The sequence below is a fragment of a genome, unplaced genomic scaffold (assembly GCF_019419815.1).
Source record: "Pyrus x bretschneideri cultivar Hongxiangsu unplaced genomic scaffold, Pyrus_bretschneideri_v1 Contig95, whole genome shotgun sequence".
Lineage (NCBI taxonomy): Eukaryota > Viridiplantae > Streptophyta > Magnoliopsida > Rosales > Rosaceae > Pyrus > Pyrus x bretschneideri.
In genome coordinates, this window is record NW_025999837.1 from 1075664 (window position 1) to 1095159 (window position 19496).

Consider the following 19496-nt stretch of genomic DNA (forward strand, 5'->3'; position numbering starts at 1 on the left):
ATCCAACGGAATCTCGCCAAAGGAACCTCGATGATCCGACCAAACCTATAACTCGATGAACTCGAGCTTCCCGACGTCCAAAACACTTCAAAATTACTCCCCAAGCTTTGTGAAGACGTCCTAAAGCTTCCTACAACCTCAAGACTCGATGAAACATCCACGATCACAAGTGCATGAATAGTGCACCAAAACTAAGTTCTCGGGTTTTGGAAGGTTTCACATACTAAAAATGGTTGGATGAGTTCTTGGGCTTGCAAGGAGTCCAGAACCAACCTTCAAACTTTCGATCCGTGCATGGAACGTTATCTTCGAAGTTGTCCGTACGATAAGGAAGAAATTGGAAGAAAGTCCGAGAGAGAAGGGAGAGAGAAAGGTCCACAGGTGTGTGGTCCTAGATGAGTTCACAACCAAAAAGAACAACTAAACAACACCCAAAAATGGCAATTAACCACCAAGGGCAAAATCGTCATTTCATACCTACAGTACAAATGATTTAGGACGAGCTGTCACAATACCAACCGAATTATTTAGTATATCAAAATTTGGTATTCCAAAAATTTAGCATGGCATTGTTAATGTATTTTGAGATACTCAAAATTTAATATGGTAATTGATATGAGAATTTTAGAACGGCAACTGTAACAAATCCAATGCTATTGGAGGCATGTTCATGGTTCCCCTGGTTAATCCGCATTAGGGGACCATGCACACCCTAGAGGTGACTCTGCCTGGTTAATCTACATTGTGGGACCACACTATTCGATGCTGCCTATGGTCTTACCTGGTTAATCCACATTAAGGGACCATACGCATTGGAGGGGCGACTCTGCCTGGCTAATCCGCATTGGGAGTAACTACGTAGTTGGGTACATCAAATCCATAGGCGATCCTACCTGGTTAATCCACATTGGGAAATCATGCTATTGGATGGATGTCTATGATTCCGTATGGTTAATCCGTCCCGCTTCGCCTCGATTCCGTTGAGTGGTCCGAAATCGTACTCTATTTGAGATTCCTTTGAGTGGTCAATTCTATTTGGGACGGTATTAGATGAGCAAGGTATATGAACTCCCTACCACCTAAGATTTCGTACTTGCAGTTGCCAATCTTATCAGACAAAATTCCAAATTCAGAGGCATTCTTATCATTTGAAATCCTCTGGCTTTGCGAATACTGATCAGACAGTCTCTGTTCAAGTTCGTGAATGCGTTTCTCAATGAAAGACACCGCATTTGCTTCTCCCCAAGCAGATTGTAGATGCTTTCCATATTCATCTTTCCGGTGCAAGGCTTCAGCTGTCTTCTCTGGGCATCCTTCAATAAATTATCCACTTTACTACCATCCAATGATTCAAAGTCTACTTCAGGCCAAAAATGAACAAATCACAGCCATTGCAGAAGCCAGTTCTGCTTTCAATTTTGCATTCTCAACTTCCAACTTACCTGTTCCTGCAATCTCTACCAACTCACAGCCTTCAAGTAGCGCCTCAGAGTCACAATTCTCAAGTAAATCCAATGCACTCTCGTCAGGATCAACCGAATGACAAGTTTCATTAGACATAGAATATGAACCTCTAAACGCACTCTTGGAAGACAGTGCAGTCAACTACTCAGGTGCACAACGGTCAACGTCTGAAATCTCAATATCAAGCAAGCTAGTATCAAAAGGAGCTCTGTTGACATCGCACCAATTGGGGGCATCATACATAAAGGCTGAAACTGCATCATGAGGACCAAGTGAGGAAGACAATTGGCAAGACAAGCAATCATCCTCGAGTTTCTTGAGAGTATTTACATCTTTTTTGCTGCATGAACTATAATTGGTTAATATATATAAAAAAAATATGCAACTAATTTAGACCATAATATTAAGAAAGCTTTAATAGTCATATTAAATGTAAATACTTGATTTTGAACTCGCAAAATAAGAACAAAATTGCATCACATTTCTGCTATATCTTATATTAAATGTGAATTTAAACAATCTCAAGGAAAGTAAATACTCTCCAATACTATCTACCTACACAACAATTTAAGTCCACCATAAGAACAAGCAAAAACTAAAACCCAAATTTCGGTGCCACTTCAGCTCCAACTTTGTAAAAGCTCAAGTCTCTGACCTCATTGTAGAAAAGTTCTCTTGAAGAACAAATCCGGCTTACTTTCTAACTTATGAGAAGACAGCAACCACAAAACCTATACTTCCTACCTCATTGCGACTTCTTGACATTACCAAACGTCGTCCTCTCTCCAGAAATGCTCCTCAAGAGCTGTTTAGAACACATGTTCTCAGCTGTTGTCGCGTTTTTCACACGGTTGGCTTTTACCCAAGCAGGTTCCTGCAAGAAAAACCAGTTTAATGTTTATTTGGTGATTTGATCTTCCTTTTAACCATTAGAAAATATGTAACTGTGTTCAGAAGGGTGAGAAGGAAATCACCTCGGGAACAAAGCGGGAGAATCCAAATTTGATCAACAAGAGAACATGTTCCATAACAAGAATTGCAGCCAGGCCAGGCTCTATCTTCCATTTGCCCTCTTCATCATATAACCATACTAGAAGTGCGCAGTTGGTGCATATAGACATAACTACGAGAAACTACAAATTGCAGACAACCCCGCATTACAAAGACGATGATGAAAGAGCAAAACAAACAGTAGGAACACAAAGTTCAGTGATATGAACTTTGTATTTGCTTCACAAGATATATACAAAACCACAAACCATAAGTACCTGAAATATGTTCAGCCAAGCTCCAATTGTTGTGGAAAAGCGAGGTGTTGGTCTTCGCAACATGGCAAGAAGCTTCAATGCATCCGCCCTAATTTCAGTGATGTTGTTCTGCGAAAGTGTAATTTTAAGCAGAATACTACCAACATAAAAAATTTAAAAGGGAACAAGCGGCCATAAAGCATAACATACCAAAATTGCAAAGGCAAAAGCAAGAGGGAATGCACAAGCAAACATCATGATCATTCCAAACTGCAATGCCACCTCAAGAAAGTCTGCAGGTCAAACACAGATCTAATCAGCTAGAAATATACTGAAAATTGCTTACAAATAATGAGGAAAATTCAAATTTTAAAGATGCCAGAAAGAATATATAATTGAATATACTGGACATATTAGTATATTACCATCAAACAGCCCATCTTCAAGTTCCATGCCAATGCTAGCGGAATAAGATGGCTTCAGGTACTCTTTCTCTACCCTAGAAGCAAACCGAATCTTCCCTGTCGTTGAACCTTTTTCACGCTTTTTCTTGCTTCTTTACACCAGAATGGCAGACAAGGTTATGTTCAAGTAAACTTAAAATACTCCAAAAACATGAATGTCCAAAAGATAATACATAGTACAGACTTACTGAACTCTATATTTCTTATAACTGTACTTTAAATATGGCAAAGTGTTTTCCAACAAGTTTTCCAACACCTACAAAGCATTGTCCAATACAAGAACATCAGAAATAAACTAGAGAAAGAAAAACAGTGAATGAAATATAACATCTACCTGAGACACAAGGAGGCGTTGAATCAAGACTTTGCGGAGAGTAGAAAAGTTGCGGTGCAAAAGGGCATGATAGAACACTCCTATATACGACTGCATAAAATAAAGACCAAACACCTGCAAAAAACAAAAAGTCCTTGAATTGTAAAAAAGCCCTCTATAAGAGATAGCAATAAAGTCAGCAGGGATGGAATAAATTTCCACTTAACCCACCTTATAGACCAAGCTGTCAGCTCTTTTTTCTTTGTTTTCATTATTTTCATATTGAATGAGCTTGACGGAGATCTTGCCTCCAATCTGTGTAAAGAACTGAATGGAAAAAAGATAAACGGTTGTCAACCCAAACCTGAAAAGAAAAAAATTGCGATAAGTGTCATCTTCATTCTTAATTATAACATGTAAGTATATGCATTTGTATGAATGCAAGAGGACTCGGCATCTCACTTCATAATATCAGACTCAATAACCTCATAAATATGAGCATATGCCAGTTCAAATGGTAATTGAAGGCATATAATACTGAAGAAAACGATAGCATCATTTCTGAATCTCATGAGTCGTCCAAACCACTCAATTCTTTGGAACATTTCTTTTTCTTTTGTTTTGTCTGTCCCCTGCTTTTTTGCGAGCTCAACAGATGGTGAGGAACTCCACTCCACACCCTGTCTATATCCCAAGTCAGCTCTAACTGGATAACTAATCTGCCATCTAAATACGCAACCCAGAAAGAGAAGAGTTAAAGTAAGACAAAAGAACAAAAATAAATTAAAAATGAATAAGCATAGATCTAATAGCTACAATACAATTTTCTTGTAAACCAAGTTACCTGGCTAAAAGGGCATTATTTTTGCGTTTCCAAAACTGTGAAAACATTATAGCCCACAGTATTATGCTTATGAAGAAAATAGGGAGCACCAGTAACTGCAATGACCTACAGAAGCATTATGCAAACACACAGCGGTTTAAATAAGCAAAAATGCACAAATATAATAATGTTGACAGCCATCAGGGAAACTAAGAAATAGTGTTCTGACCCACCCAAAATCAAACATGTGCATGATAAGCCCAAATGCAGCTGGAAAGAGCAACCACCTTGTATACATTCCAAGGAAAGCAAAATAGATGGCAATCTACAAAAGACGTTAAATTCTTGTTTAATGTGCTGGGAAAAATATGGAAAAAGATAATTTTGCTAATGCAACTAGTTTACCTTTGTACCAAAGTATGAATAAATCTCATCTATCGGCTGGTTTGTGAAGTCCCACCAGTGTAGTGCCCATGAGTGAAGGAGCTTCTTCCTTTTTATTTCATCTATCAGTCAAACATCATATTAATATAGAGTTCAACAGAGATACAAACTGTTTAAAATTTTGTAAGCATACCATGTAAAGGAAACACTTCTTTGACAATCCCCTCTGATTCCAACTTCTGAAGTAAATACTCCCCGACTTCCCAACGGAGCTCTTTATCATCAAATCTTAAAGTTACAGTTGACCGGCTCTTGTTAATCTGTAAATTTACAATTCAAACCTTGTCAATGGCACATTTATGGATAAATATTTGCACACAGAAATATAGTCATATTGAACTTATTCAAAGGGTTTCAGTTGCATTACATCTACTCATACAACATTTTGAAAAAAAAGTCAAGCATCAGCCGCCAATTGATGGATGTAATCAACCAAAGCGTAATAACAAAAAAGGATGGAGACAAACATGAAACTGAAATGTAAAATCAAAGTGAAAGAGTGAAATAAAACATCGGAAAGGAAGAAGCCATTGGAACATTATAGTATGAGTATATGCTGAATGACTCACAATTCCATAGATTAAGTGCCTATAGCAGCGAAAACGCTCACACCAACTGAACACTGAACCATCAGGCTGTCTCACAAAAGCATCAACCTCCTCCCATTCAAATTGTAAATCCATCCCTGAAACCAAGTGTCATATTAACTTTTCAAGTAGAAGAATCAAATCACATTGCAGATATGGAACTTAAATAAAAGAAACTTTGAAAGCCAACTTGAATACAACAGTATCATTACCGATAGCAGTTCGTTTTTTAATCTGCAATTCCGCTGCAGCCCTGCCCAGCGTCTCCGAAGGTGCTGCCAGCTGAAAGAAAGAAAGCTAAGCTCTAGAAACTAGAAACCAAACTCAAGAAAGACTATAAATAAAATACTGCCCAATTGTATGTACCATTTTCATTCATCAAAAGACAAAACGGGCCACGAATAATGTTGCGTTATCGTAAATTTGCAAAACGCCCTGAAATTTATACGTTTTTTTAATAGATATGGTTCTTTCAGTAATACAGTAACAAATTAAATAACTTTCCATCCTTACTAAGCAATATTTATATATACAAATATCGTATCATAAACTATTTACAAAATCTGCCGTAGCCAATTAGTCAATTCCTAAAAACCCAAATGAAAAAATCATTGTGGGAGTATATAGAACAAAAGAACATTCTCTCCTTTTGCACCCAGTTTCGAATTTCAAATTTAAATTAGATTAATTAGAATATCGTTTGAACAAAACATTATTAAAAAAAGAAAACACATGCAAATGAACAAAAGTAGAAAAGTTGAAAAATCAAACCTTGATGAACTCATCGACAACGCCATGCACTCTCTCAACAACCAAACCCAAATTCCTAAACTCCTCCAGCAAAACCTCCACACAATCAAAAGCTCTATCTTCCTCCTTCACATTACGCTTCGGAACCACCACCCCGATCTCGAAGGCAGTCTGTTCCTCCTCAACGGCGTTCATCTCCTGCCCACCACCAAACAACTTCAGCACCCAGCAGTTTCGAGATCCAAGCGATGCCCAAATCAACAAAAGACGCGAACTTTGCAGAAACCGGCTCAAATGGCGAAGTGGGCCATTGCATTTGGGAACAATTCGAGCTTTCCGGAGCCGAAAGGCGAAACTTTTCTGCCGAACCGGGTCGATAAGTTTTGCGCAAATGTCGGGGTGTGTGTGCTCAGATGAAACAAAATGATGGACAAATGTGTGTCGCAATGGATTGGAAATATTGCAATGTGGGTTTCTAGAGAGAGAGTGGGAGGAGAGAGAAGACTACAGGTGGCTGAGCAGTCGGGTATTCGGGGCGAGAAGTTGCGATGGGAAGACACATAGGATGGTGAGGGAGGAGGACACGTGGATTCCGGGATTTGGCGGTTTCTTCATTTTTGTGCTTTCCAGATTGGAATTTGGAATGGAAATTGGGAAAGGGAGGAAAGGCAAACGGTACGACCCCCATGTAACCTCGGGTCGGGTCTCCGTTTTGACTTAACCATTTTAGAAGTACTTAATTGTTAAACACTTCAAATTTCAAACTTAGAGTATGCACGGTACGTAACAGTCTCTTCCTACATTTAGGTTTAGGTTTGGTTTGGTATTGCTCTACTTTTTTAAAAAAATTGTTTTTGTTGCGTTATAAGAATAAATAGCTGTAAACTAAAGTTATTGAGTGTTTGATAAACTTTTTTTTTTTTGCAAAAGTTTTTTAACAAAAAAAAAACAGTGTCTGAGTGTTTGATAAACTTTTAAATAAATTAGTATGAATATGTTAAATGACTAAAAAGAATATGATATTTAATGTGATATAATAATTGTCAAAGATTATAATATAGGGGCAAAGATTGTAGTTTTGTAAAATATATGAGCCTATACTTGCCACTTGTAAAATTTCATTAAATGGGCACTAATTATTATGCTATGGAAAAAAAATTTTTTTTTTTAGAAGCATGGTAAACCCTGCTTTTACTTTTCTATGTTTTTCTATTATTATTGACAACAATTTTTTTTTTTTTGAAGGCAACGATATTAGTTCATAGATAGAAGGTTCAGTATAAAAGGAAAGCCAAAAGCCCTAAAAGTCACTAAGGCTACAACCTAGAAAAGAAGCTAAAATTTAGACATTACAATAGGTTATAAGAATATCAGAGATAATGTCCGGAGGTTCCTCAAACCATGGTCCATGAACAGTTGGTCAAGCTAGAAAGAGCATATCTAGCTATGAGGTGAGCAACTTCGTTATTCTGGCGACGAGTATGGGCGGCCGTAGCTCCAGTGATTGTAGACAACAACGCCTTCGAATCTTCCATAATGTTACCGATCAAGGAACCATTGGGAAGACCATTGCGTAACGTCGGGACAATTTGGAGCGCATCACTCTTAATAATGATATCATGATAACCTTTTTGAATCACTAATAATAACCCATCACGAACCGTAAGGGCTTCGATATGGAGAGGCGATGAAACAAACTCAAACACCAATGCTTTGGCCGCCACAAAATGGCCAAGATGGTTACGAACCACTAATCCCACAATATCAAGCATCTTAGACTCCCTCCAAGCACCATAACCATTTATCTTCAAGCAACCAGGTGGGGGTATGGTCCAAGACAATAAAATTCGAGATGCAGGGCTGGAGCAGTTCACCGAGGCAATCTTCTAGAAATCCTGCCACCAATTAATTGCCTTAGCTATGATAATATATGGTCTATTAGTCCTTCCATTCCACAACATATTATTTTGAGCACCCCATATGGCCCACCAAACCATTAAACAAAGATTGAAGCTATGATGATCAAGAAAAGAAGCTAACTCTAACCCCCAATCACAAACCGATAGGCTCTATCCATACAATGAGGCTTGCCAAAAATGGTCATCATCCAACCACAGGATGCGAAATAGCAATCATGCAATAGGTGAATAAAAGCTTCATCAAAACACAGCATGAATCCACAGGGATATGTTTCCTGATCAAAGATACCCGTGTTGGAACAATATCCTTATAGAATTTTCAAGCACAGATCTTGACTTTGGGGGGAACACGAGTGGACCAGATTTTTTCCAAAGAAGAGATGAAGTTCCCGATTAGGATGACACCTAAGAATTGCCTATCAGGCCCCTTCACACCCCTTGATAGGAACTTTTCATCGAGAAGCATCCATTTCTATCAAAATGCCATATCAGCCTATCATTAATATTCCGAATGCTCATGGGCATAGAGATGATAGCATTAAATTCAACCTCCGAGAAAAGTGATTTGACAAGGGGGACATTCCATGACTGATTACAAATAAGTTCCTCCACAAAAACCAGATTACACCACGGAGGCTTGGGGGAAAGATTTCGAATCGAGATGGGTAGGGAATCTAAGGATCATCCCAGATCCGAGTAGATGAGTCCGACCCAACAAACCACCGAGAACCCCATTTGATAACAGAGCGAGCATAACATATGCTATGCCAACCAAACAATGCATTGCTACTGACCTTAGCCCCAAAAAAGAGCCATTCGGGAAGTATTTCACTTTTAAAGCACGGGCCACCAACAATTGGTGATCATGGGTCAATCTCCAGCCTTATTTAGCTAGCAAGCGAAGATTAAAAGCAAACATGTTGTGAAAACCTAACCCCCCATTCACACTTCGGAGCGCAAAGTTTGTCCCATGATAACCAGTGAATATTCCTGCAATCATCGAACCCATTCCACCAAAACGAAGCCACTATTCGGTTAAGGTCATCGCAAAAATATTTAGGGAGAAGGAAACAATGCATCGTGTAGAGTGGAATAGCTAGAGCCACCACCCTAATAAGTAACTCCTGGCTCGCTGCACTTAGAAGTCGTCCGTTCCAACCTTGGAGACGCTTTCAAAGGCGTTCCTTGATGTGATTAAAATATGCCTTCTTATAATGGCCAATAAGGGTAGGGAGGCCCAAGTATTTCTCATGTCTATCCACCCTAGTTACTCTCAACAAATTGCTCAGGGAGGTTGACATTTCTGCTAAAGCACACGGTACTATTAGTGTGATTTACCAATTGACCTGATGCCTGCTCATAACAGCCTAACGCTTCGACAATCTGAGATCAGTTAGAATGGTCTGCCTTAGCAAAATGAGAACGTCATATGCAAACAGCAGGTGGTTAATAGTAGGGGCACCCCTGCAGATAGAAATTCCCTGGATATTTCCATCCGCCCCACATTTTGACAGAAAAACGGACATTCCCTCGACACAAGAATAAATAGGTACGGGAAGAAAAGATCCTCCAATCTAAGTCCCCTTTCTGGGTGACTATAACCCCACGGAGAGCCATTGATAAAAAATGAGTATGAGATAGAGGAAATGCACCGCATCACAGGGTTAGACCACCTAAACGGGAAGCCTAGACGTTCGATAACTTGACAGAGAAAATGCCAATCAACACGATCATACACTTTAATCATGTCCAGTTTAATAGCCATAAAAACTTTTTTACCCTGCTTGCATCATAAAAGAAAATGGGCAACTTCAGAGGCCAAGATAGTATTATCGGATATCAACCAACTTGGGACAAAAACCCTCTGATGGTTTGAAATAGGCTTGGGCAGAACAAGCTTCAAATGATTCACCAAAACCTTGGATACAATCTTGTAAATAACATAACATAGGCTGATAAGTAGAAGTTGGGACATCCAGTTTTTTTAAAAAGACATTTTTATTTTGTTTTACCAAACACATTTGATGTTCCAAATTTTTTTGATAAGTTATTTTTCTTAAAATCACCACAATCCAAACTAGCCCTTAGTATATGCTTAATTGTATAACAGGTTCTTTAAGGAAATGGATCCCCATTTAAAAATAAAAATAGGGATCACACTCTAAACCATTGATTAGTTTTAATGAAATTGTGTGGTTGAAATTAGAAGCTCATAAAATCAATTTTTTATCCTCTTCTTTTTTTCTTTTCCCTTTTCCTTTTTCTTTTTTGGTTTCTTTGTCTTGTTTCCTCTTTCTCGTGACATAGCCGCACCAGCACCTCACACAACAACCTATTAGGTTCTGATTCGGGCTTTCCTCATTGATTATTTTAGGTAATTAATTTGAATAGTGGGTTGAACAATTGGAGTTTATAATTTTTAAATTTTAAATGCTACAACCTATTAGGTTTTGCTTCAGGGTGGTTATGGTTTCGAATGTGTTAAAAAATTTGGTAGTTTTCTTTCGGGTTTTAGGATTCTAATTTAAATTGGCTCAATGGTTTGAATGTGCTACTATAAAATGGTTGAATAATTTGACTTTTGTTAAGTTTTTTAATGTTTTTTATTATTCTTTTTCTTGTGGATATTTGATTGTGCTCACGTTCAATTTATGGAAGATAATGAAATGGCTATTCAAGTTACGGAAACTAATGAAATGCCTATTCAAGTTATGGAAGCTAATGAAATGCCTATTCAAGTTATGGAAGCTAATAGGATGCAAGTTCCCATAGAAAATCCGTCAGAAGCAGCAGCTGGCATTTCCTTTTTCTATCTTCAAGTAATGGATGAGTTTAGGCCTACCACAGGTCAACATTTAGAAACATTAGACGAAGTGCTTGAATTTTACAACAACTATGCAAGGGAGGCTGGGTTTAGTGTTCGAATGCATTCAAGTTAAAAATAAGGATGGTGAGATCATGAGAAAGGTGTTTGTGTGCAACAAAGAGGGACGTAGTACAAAAGAATGGATTGGTGATGAATAAAAGCATCATGGATTAACCAAAGAGGGTTGTTAAGCAAGATTTATAGTTATGAGATCAAAACTTGGTGGGTATGTAGTCACCATATTTGACGAGGGTCATAATCATCTAATGGTATCCCCATGAAGACGCCACTTGCTAAAGTCCCATTGCTAGGTTGCGAAGCGTCATAAAATATTAGTTGACTTGGAAAACATACCTCCACACAAACAATTTGACCTTCTTGAATTTTAGGTAGGTGGAATTGAAAATATGGTTGCACACAAGAAGATCTATACAGTTATTGAACATAAGTGTGGAATAAGATGAAGGAGCATGATGGAAAAATATTGCATGATCATTTTTTGCTAGAGCAAGAAAGAAATTATGAATTCACATTCAAGTTTCAAGTAGACGAAGAACACAAGATTACTCATTGTTTTTGGGCCGATGCAAGTTCTAGGCAAGCATATAAGTTTTATGGGTGTACACAATCATAGTCAAACAATTGTTTTTGCTGGTGCCCTTTTAAGTGACTAGACGAAAAATTCATTTGTTTGGTTAATTAGAGAATTTTTGAATGTCATGCCAAGTGATGCTCCAAAAACGATTATTACTGATCAAGATCTGGTCATGAAAAAAGTCATTCCCTACTATTTTCCAAACACGTTTCACAGATACTATACGTGACATGTTTTGGATAAGTTCTTGTGATCATATACAAAGATTAGTATCTAGAGTTCAAAGCATGCATTTGAAACTAAGAGGATGTGAAATGAAGGGCCGTTGTTAAAAAATTGGATTATTTGGTAACGTCTAGTTGCAATCAATATATAAAATTCGATCTACTTGGGTTACAACCTATGTGAATCATGTTTTATCTACAAATTGCTCCACTAGTCAGAGAGTTGAGAGTTGACATTCATTTCTAAAGAAATATATTTCCAATAATAACTTCTTCCTCGATTTTATGGTTAAATATAATAGGGCATTGGTATGCCAACACCATTTGGAGTTGAAGGCAGATCATATTGATTTGAACGAGAGGCCAAAACTCAAATGCCCTATTAGGATGAATACACAAATGGCCAATACTTATACACGTAGCTCTTACCTTGATTTTCGAGAGTAGTTGTGGGAATGTTACAGCTATAATGTTAATCTTATAAGTGAAAATGATACTTATAGCCAAGGTTCTAAAAGACACTAGGCGCTAGTCGGACTAGGGCTGGGGCCTAGCGCCTAAGCGGCTAGGTGGGTTCTAGGCAGATTAGGCGGATTTAGGTAAAATCTATTGTTTATTGTATACAAAAGTGTTTTCTTATACTTAAAAATACATAATTGCATTGTGATACATAAATTACAAAATATAATGACATATAGATTATAAAGTATTAGAACATAATGAAAACATGGGAAACAAGTTTATAATGTGTGTTGATCTAAGTATTCACCAAGGCTCATACAATTTATTAAAAATAAAATAAAATGCAAAATGAAAGCTATCTATTTTATGTCTAAGTGAGAGTTGTGTCCTAGGCGATGTGCCTAGGCAAGTTTAGGTGGGGTAGGTAGGCACCTAAGTGCTCTAGGCAGCGCTTAAGTAAGTCTAGATGTCCTTTCTTTATTTTCAAATGTCTAGGGATTAATCGAGGTGGTAGCCAACCGACTATTGGCGGTGATTTTTAGAATAGTGCTCATAACATATTTAAAGTTTTGCGCATTGATGATGAAAAAGTTGAGTTTGTAAAATTTTGTGTGAAAAATCCAGGGATTTTATTTTTCCTCATGTAGCTACAAAAGTTATGACAGTTCAAGAATTCCATGCAACTATCTTTTGGCATATTTGCATAAAATACTTTAACTTTAGATATTGTCAAATGAATACATTTTGAAGAGATGGGTGCAAAATCTTCGGTTGTAGTAAACAACTCTGGTGTGAAGATATTTGTTGAAAAATCCTTGGTTGAAAGGTTTGATACATTATTCCAACAACATTCATATTTAATTGATAGTCATTCTAAATGATGAGGTATGTAAACTCTTTTGTGAGGTGATGGATGTTGTGAATGAGAAGATTAAGTCTTTGGTTGGTGGTAGCAATGAAGATGTGGAACCTCCTGCAAAAATAAGATATATAGCAGGTGATGTTGGTTTTCTTGAACCCGATCCTATTAAGACCAAAGGATTTGGAGGAAAAAAAAAAAAACTTAAAAAGGGCAAAGAGAAAGGAAAATGCAAGAAGAGGATTAATGATAACCTTTGTCATGGGTGTGGGCAATAAGAAGTTAATTATGACAACATAAATTGTCCGAAGCTCCAAAATCGATAAGAAAACATACTTCGCTTGTTTTTCTATGTATATTTGTGCAATTAATGTATCAATAGCTGAAATGTGTTTATTGGCTTTGATGTAGAATGCCCATTGTGGAACAAAATGTTTCATGACAGTGTAATTGATAGCAGGTAGTATTACCTTTCCAACACTATTTGCAGGTATAATAGCATTATTATTGTTAATCAATAATATTTTTATGATTTCTATTTTGCTTAATTGTAGGTGAAGAGCACTCATTAGCTGCAGGATGTTGATCTCATTTTGATGTTCCTAATTTATATGATGTTAATAGAGTTCTTCTATTTTGCATAACTTTATTTTATGAATTTGGAGGAATTAAACCATGAATTTGAAGGATTCGAGTACTTTGTATGACTTTATTTAGAAATTTTTTTCCATAGCATGCCAACTTTGGAGGAAACATGGAAGACATCAAATTCCATTTTTCATTTCATGAATATCAATCCAATTCTCTTACAATGCTTCTCATACACAGTGAAAAAAAAATTATAATTTACAAAAAGCCGATAAATAAATTTGGAGCCAACATGGAAGACATCATGCAACTTCTTTTTCATATTGTTGCTTGCTGCTACTTGCTAAAGCATGAGTTTTGCAACTTCTTTTTCATGCTTCTGCTTGTTGATTGCTGCTAATTTCACCACTACTTGATTAAGCAGCAAGTGCATACCAACTTTGGAGGCATTGTCTGAAGCTCCACAATCGGTATGAATTTGAAGGAATTAATCATGAACTTGAGGAATTTGAGTGTTTTGCATAACTTTATTCAAAAATTTATATTTCCATGATAAAGAACAATAGCATACCAACTTTGGAGGCAACATGGAAGACATTTAATGCCTTTTTTCATTTTATGAATATTAATCCAATTCTTTTACAATGTTTCTTAAACAGTGAAAAATAATTACACATTACAAAATATTTGATAAATAACTTTGGAGGCAACATGAAAGACATCCTACAGCTTCAGCTTCTTTTTCATATTGCTACTTGCTGCTAATTACTAAAAAATAAGTTTTGCACCTTCCTTTTTATATTGTTGCTTGCTGCTAATTTCACCACTGCTTGCTCAAAGCATGAGTTTTGCAACTTCAGTTTCATACTTCTGCTTGTTGCTGTTTAGATAAATGCACATATGGCTTATATTCAAAAGCCAAAACTCAAGCAGTTCATATAGGTAGAAAACCAGTTGCCACATCACATGCATATCAATACGTCCTCTTAGATTAAATCATCAATGATATCCTGACATAGCAATCTTTTTAAACTCTGCCTTGAACTTTATTTTTCCAATGTTTAACTCCTGGATTGTTAGATACTGTGTCGATTTTGGAACAATCCATCAACAACAAACCTAGAGTAAGAAAATAAAATTCCGTGCTAATTATCACAATAAATTAAAACAATGACAATAGTAAAGTTGGTTTACTCATTTTCTTTCCTTCCAAATATTACAAGTTCAGTGAGTCAATAAGTTTTACCCTAAACCTCGAAAGAAAATTACCAACTTTTTGAACCCATTTAAAACTAGAACCACCCTAAATCAGAACGCAATATGTTTTTGTGTTTAGAATTTGGAAAACATAACCCCAATTGTTCAACCGACTGTCCAAATTAATCACCTATAATAATCAAAGAGGAGGAGACCCATACCTGAAATTGCAAAGTTCAGAGGTGATGGTCTAAGATTCTTAGAGCTTTGTGCGAAGCTCTGGTTGTGTTGTGCCTGTGCGTCCTTGCATTGTTTCTTGAGGAAAAAGAAGAGACGAAGAAACTGGAAAGGAAAAAGAAAAAGGGGAAAGAAAAATCTTATGTCCTATTTAATCTTAACCACACAATCTCATTAAATTCAATCCAATGGTTAAGCCCTAGGTCCCCTTTTTTTTTTTTTTTTTTTTTTTTAAATCCTTAAATTTACTCTATGCTTATATTATTGTGCATCTCTTTATTTCTACATTTAGTATATGCTTTACTTATATTTGAACAAAAGTGATGGACAATTTAGTATCATAAGAAAACATTATAATTTAGTTCCTCTAATATTTTTTTTTAATTTGTTTTAGCACTCTCGACTCTTGATGCAATTTACATCAACGTATACAAATTATTTTGTAGCAAGGTTCTTAGGTGTTGAGTCTTTCACATTCAGTAGTCAATTTTGATTCATATAATATTGGAATCAATTTACAAATATTAAAAAAAAAAAAAACCTTGAGTATAACAGGTTGAGTTCAATTCTTAAGTACCTTAATTGCCATTTATGAAAATCAAACTAACATAAATAAGTTTGACCAACAAAAACTGATACAAACCAATGTAGAGCGCCTTGGAACCATAAAATCTTTAAGTTGGTAAAGGTGTATGCTAACCACTAGCAAAGCCAATGCAAGGGCATTAACATCCCTTGGCCCCAATAACTTTGTAAACTTATCCATTTGAAAATTTTCTTTTACCCATATCGTAGCATTGCAGCAGCAACCAACAACATATGAAATATAAGAAATAAATAATGATTTTTAATTAATACTTTTTTTTTAATTGAACAAAACTACCTCTGCGCTCGACTCCTTCACCATAGAACAAACGCCATATCCTCAATCTAAATTTCAAGGTTCTCCGTTGTTCATGTTCAATCAAACACCTCCGCTGAATTGATCATATTATCTAAAAATCTCAAATTTCCAATCATCTGTAATTTTTGTTATCTCAAATTTATTTCAGTTTTTAAGTTATTCATTCAATTCCAGTATTAAACGGAGGAAAATAAGGAATTAGATGGAGGAAACAAAACTTAGAATTAGGTCTGAGAGTGGCAAAGTGTCATCCTCGTCTCCTTTTATATTATCGGGCATGAAAAAAGTTCTTGAATGTAGTATAATTTAGTCAGATTAGGTATTCTTTTAGTGCATGTGCAAAATATACTCATTATTTGTTTATTCCAAATTTCATTAGTTAATTCCAAATTTTCATTGGGGATTGGACATAATTTTCCATTAGTTAATTTCATTAGCCAAGCCTCAATCACTAAAGACTAAAATTGCCGAATTAAGAATTTTTTATTGCTTGTAGTTTTGATTGAGTCAGTGGTTGTTAATTTGATCAAACTTATATTATGTTGTTGACTTTTTTTGTATTATTTAATATAGTTATAAAGAGCTTTTAAGAGAAAATCAACCGAACATAATCTTTCACCCTTTACAACGAATATTCCTGAAAGTTCAAATGAAAGTAACTTAGAAAGTATACTGGCAAATCTTCCAGGAGATCTTGGCTTCGACTTTGGATATCAGAATATGATCCAAATATTAGAGATCAAGTCTGAAAAGGTTATTTACAGAGGGAATTGGTTCAACCTCAAACCCCTTAATTCCCATATATGTCATTAGTAGGAGTGCAACGACGTTTCAATTAGAAATGGTTCGATGACTTTCTTACTTGGTTGGAGTATAGCATATCCAAAAATGTTGTTTTCTGTCAAAGTCATTATCTCTTTAAGCTAGAGGTTCCAGACCAAGTGAGCTATGACAATTTTACTAGCAAAGGTTTTCATAATTGAAAAAAAATAGGTCGACTCCGAGTTTATGTTGGAGGCCCTAATAGTGCTCACAACCAAGCTTTACTTCATTGTGAAGCTTTAATGAATCAGAATCAACATATTCAAACAATTGTCCACAAGCAGTTAGATCAAGCACGTATTGTTATCGCACACATTTGAATGCATCACTTGATTGCATTCGCTTTTTACTGCGACAAGGTTTTGCTTTTTGCTGTCATGATGAAAGTGAAGATTTAAGCAATAATGGTAATTTTCTTAAGCTTATGAAGTTTCTTACAGATCATAATAATGGTATTAAAGATGCGGTGTTTAAAAATACTCCATAAAATCTCAAGTTAACGTCACCTAATATTCAAAAAGATATTATGTTTGCAGCAACACGTGAAACCACCAATGCTATTATGTCTGATATTGGTGATGACGCCTTCTATTTTGGTTGATGAATCGTGTGATATATCAGTTAAGAAGCAAATGGCATAAAACATGTTCCTAATACCACTGCTTTATCACTTAAAAAGGCAATTAATCAGTTATTCTCTATAAACAGAGTGAATATATGTAGGTTGCGTGGATAAGGTTATGATGGGGCTATAAAGATACAATGTGAGCTTAATGGTCTTGGGACACTTATTTTGAAAGAAACTGAAAGTGCATTTTATATTCATTGCTTTGCACATAAACGTCAACTTGCTCTTATAGCTATGACAAAACATCATGTTGAAATTGTCTTTTTTTTTTTTTTTTTTTTTTTTTGCTTGGTTAATAATGTTGTTACTATTGCCAGAGCATCTTGTAAATGTCGAGACATGGTTAGAGAAATACAAGCCAAAGATATGGAAGCTATTCAAAATTATAAGGTCCCAAGTGGGCAAAGGCTTGAACCAAAAAACTAATCTCGAACGTGCAAGTGATACATGTTGGGGCTCGCACTATGATACCTTGGTAAGTTTGATTAAAGTGTTCTCTTATGTAATTGAGGTGCTTTAGATGATTGTAGATGATGGTGAAAGTCTTAGTCAAAGAGGTGAAGTGGATGTTATGTTGAATCTTTTGATTTTGTCTCTAGCCTTCTTCTAATGAAGGAAATATTGAGAATCCCAAAATGTGTTATAGACATTGCAAAAAGAAGATCTCGATATAGTGAGTACTATGACTTTAGTCAAAGCATGTAAGCAACAATATAAGCATTGAGGGATAATGGATGGGATGCTTGGCTTGATAAAGTTTCTTCTTTTTTTGGCAAGCATGAAATTAACATTCCTGATATAAATGATATCTTTGTAGCTTGAGGGCGATCACGACATAGAGTTGAAAATTTGACAAACCTTCATCACTATTGAGTTGGTTTCTTTATTGATGTTATTGATAAGTAACTTTAAGAGTTGGACAGTCGTTTTAATGAGGCAAGTACATAGTTGCTTCTTTGTGTTGCATGTTTAAGCTCGGATGACTCATTCTCATCTTTTGACATTGAAAAGCTAGTTTGTCTTGGTCAATTTTAAATAATTTTTCTGATATGGAGCTCACACTTCTTGAAGATAAACTTAAGAATTATATTTTTGGCATGCGTTTGCATAATGAATTTTCTATGTTGAAAGGAATTTGTAGTCTTTCACAAAATTTGGTGGAGACAAAGAGGGATAGACAGTATCCTTTGATGTACTTCCTAGTGATATTAGCATTGATTTTACCTGTTGTAACCGCTTCAGTTGAAATAGCTTTTTCGGTGATGAAAATTATGAAGAATCCACATAGTAATAGGATGGATGAACAATGGTTGAATAATAGTTTGGTTATATGCATTGAGAAAGATGTTTTTCATTTTATTGATAATGATGTTGTGATATGACGTTTCCAAAATACGAGAACATGTCGTGGACAATTATAAATGAAAGTATGATCGATTTTTGAAAGCTATTTTTGACCCCATTGTTTTAAATTCCTCGCTTGCCACTAATGCTAACAACTCTTTGGCAATCAAATCAATGTTAAAGTTCTAGAGACGCAGGTTGCGGTCCACCACTAATTGCATCAATATTGTTTCTACTTAAATTACCTGTGTTGAAATTTTATGCAAAAGACCTTGATACAACTAGAAGTGGAAACATTTGATATAAATTGTGATTTGTTTTGTGAGATAGCCTATGTGGGACGTTTTACTTTGTTCAACCATTAGTATATATACAGAACTTAGACTCTCCCCTCTGCTATGACTCTGTTCCTTCTCCTTCTATCCCAAAACCCTTACCTCTGAAAGTTTACTAGATGTCAACCCATTACTTCGACTTAGGGTCAGCAGCAGCCCAGTGCCCACCCTTTCCTAGCCCCTATCCCCTTTACCCTTTCTTTCTCATCCTCTAAATCCTCCCTCTCCCTCCATCATTCCCTGTTTTTGGTTTTAACCTTTCCCTCCGACTCTATCTCTATTTTTCCTTCCTTGGTTTTAATTCCCCTTTCCTACATCAAACCACCATTGTTGGTGGTTTTGAATTATCTTTTTATGCCCTTAGCTTTTCGGTTGTCATCACTTTGAGCGTTTTGTGTCTCAATTTGCCTTGAGTTTGTCTCAA

General features: G+C 36.0%; 1 protein-coding gene across 1 annotated transcript; it reads right to left on the reverse strand.

Annotated features, from left to right (window-relative positions):
- Nucleotides 1–1924: 1924 nt before the first annotated feature.
- On the reverse strand, nt 1925–6786 carry LOC103930513 (anoctamin-like protein At1g73020). The gene is given in 17 exon segments (XM_048577043.1): nt 1925–2338; nt 2439–2597; nt 2733–2840; nt 2922–3004; nt 3137–3267; nt 3364–3431; nt 3510–3623; nt 3720–3852; nt 3951–4214; nt 4333–4437; nt 4545–4636; nt 4717–4817; nt 4889–5015; nt 5325–5440; nt 5555–5624; nt 6114–6324; nt 6326–6786. Coding segments are annotated over 17 exon segments (2094 nt in total). The 5' UTR covers nt 6409–6786; the 3' UTR covers nt 1925–2209.
- Nucleotides 6787–19496: the final 12710 nt, after the last annotated feature.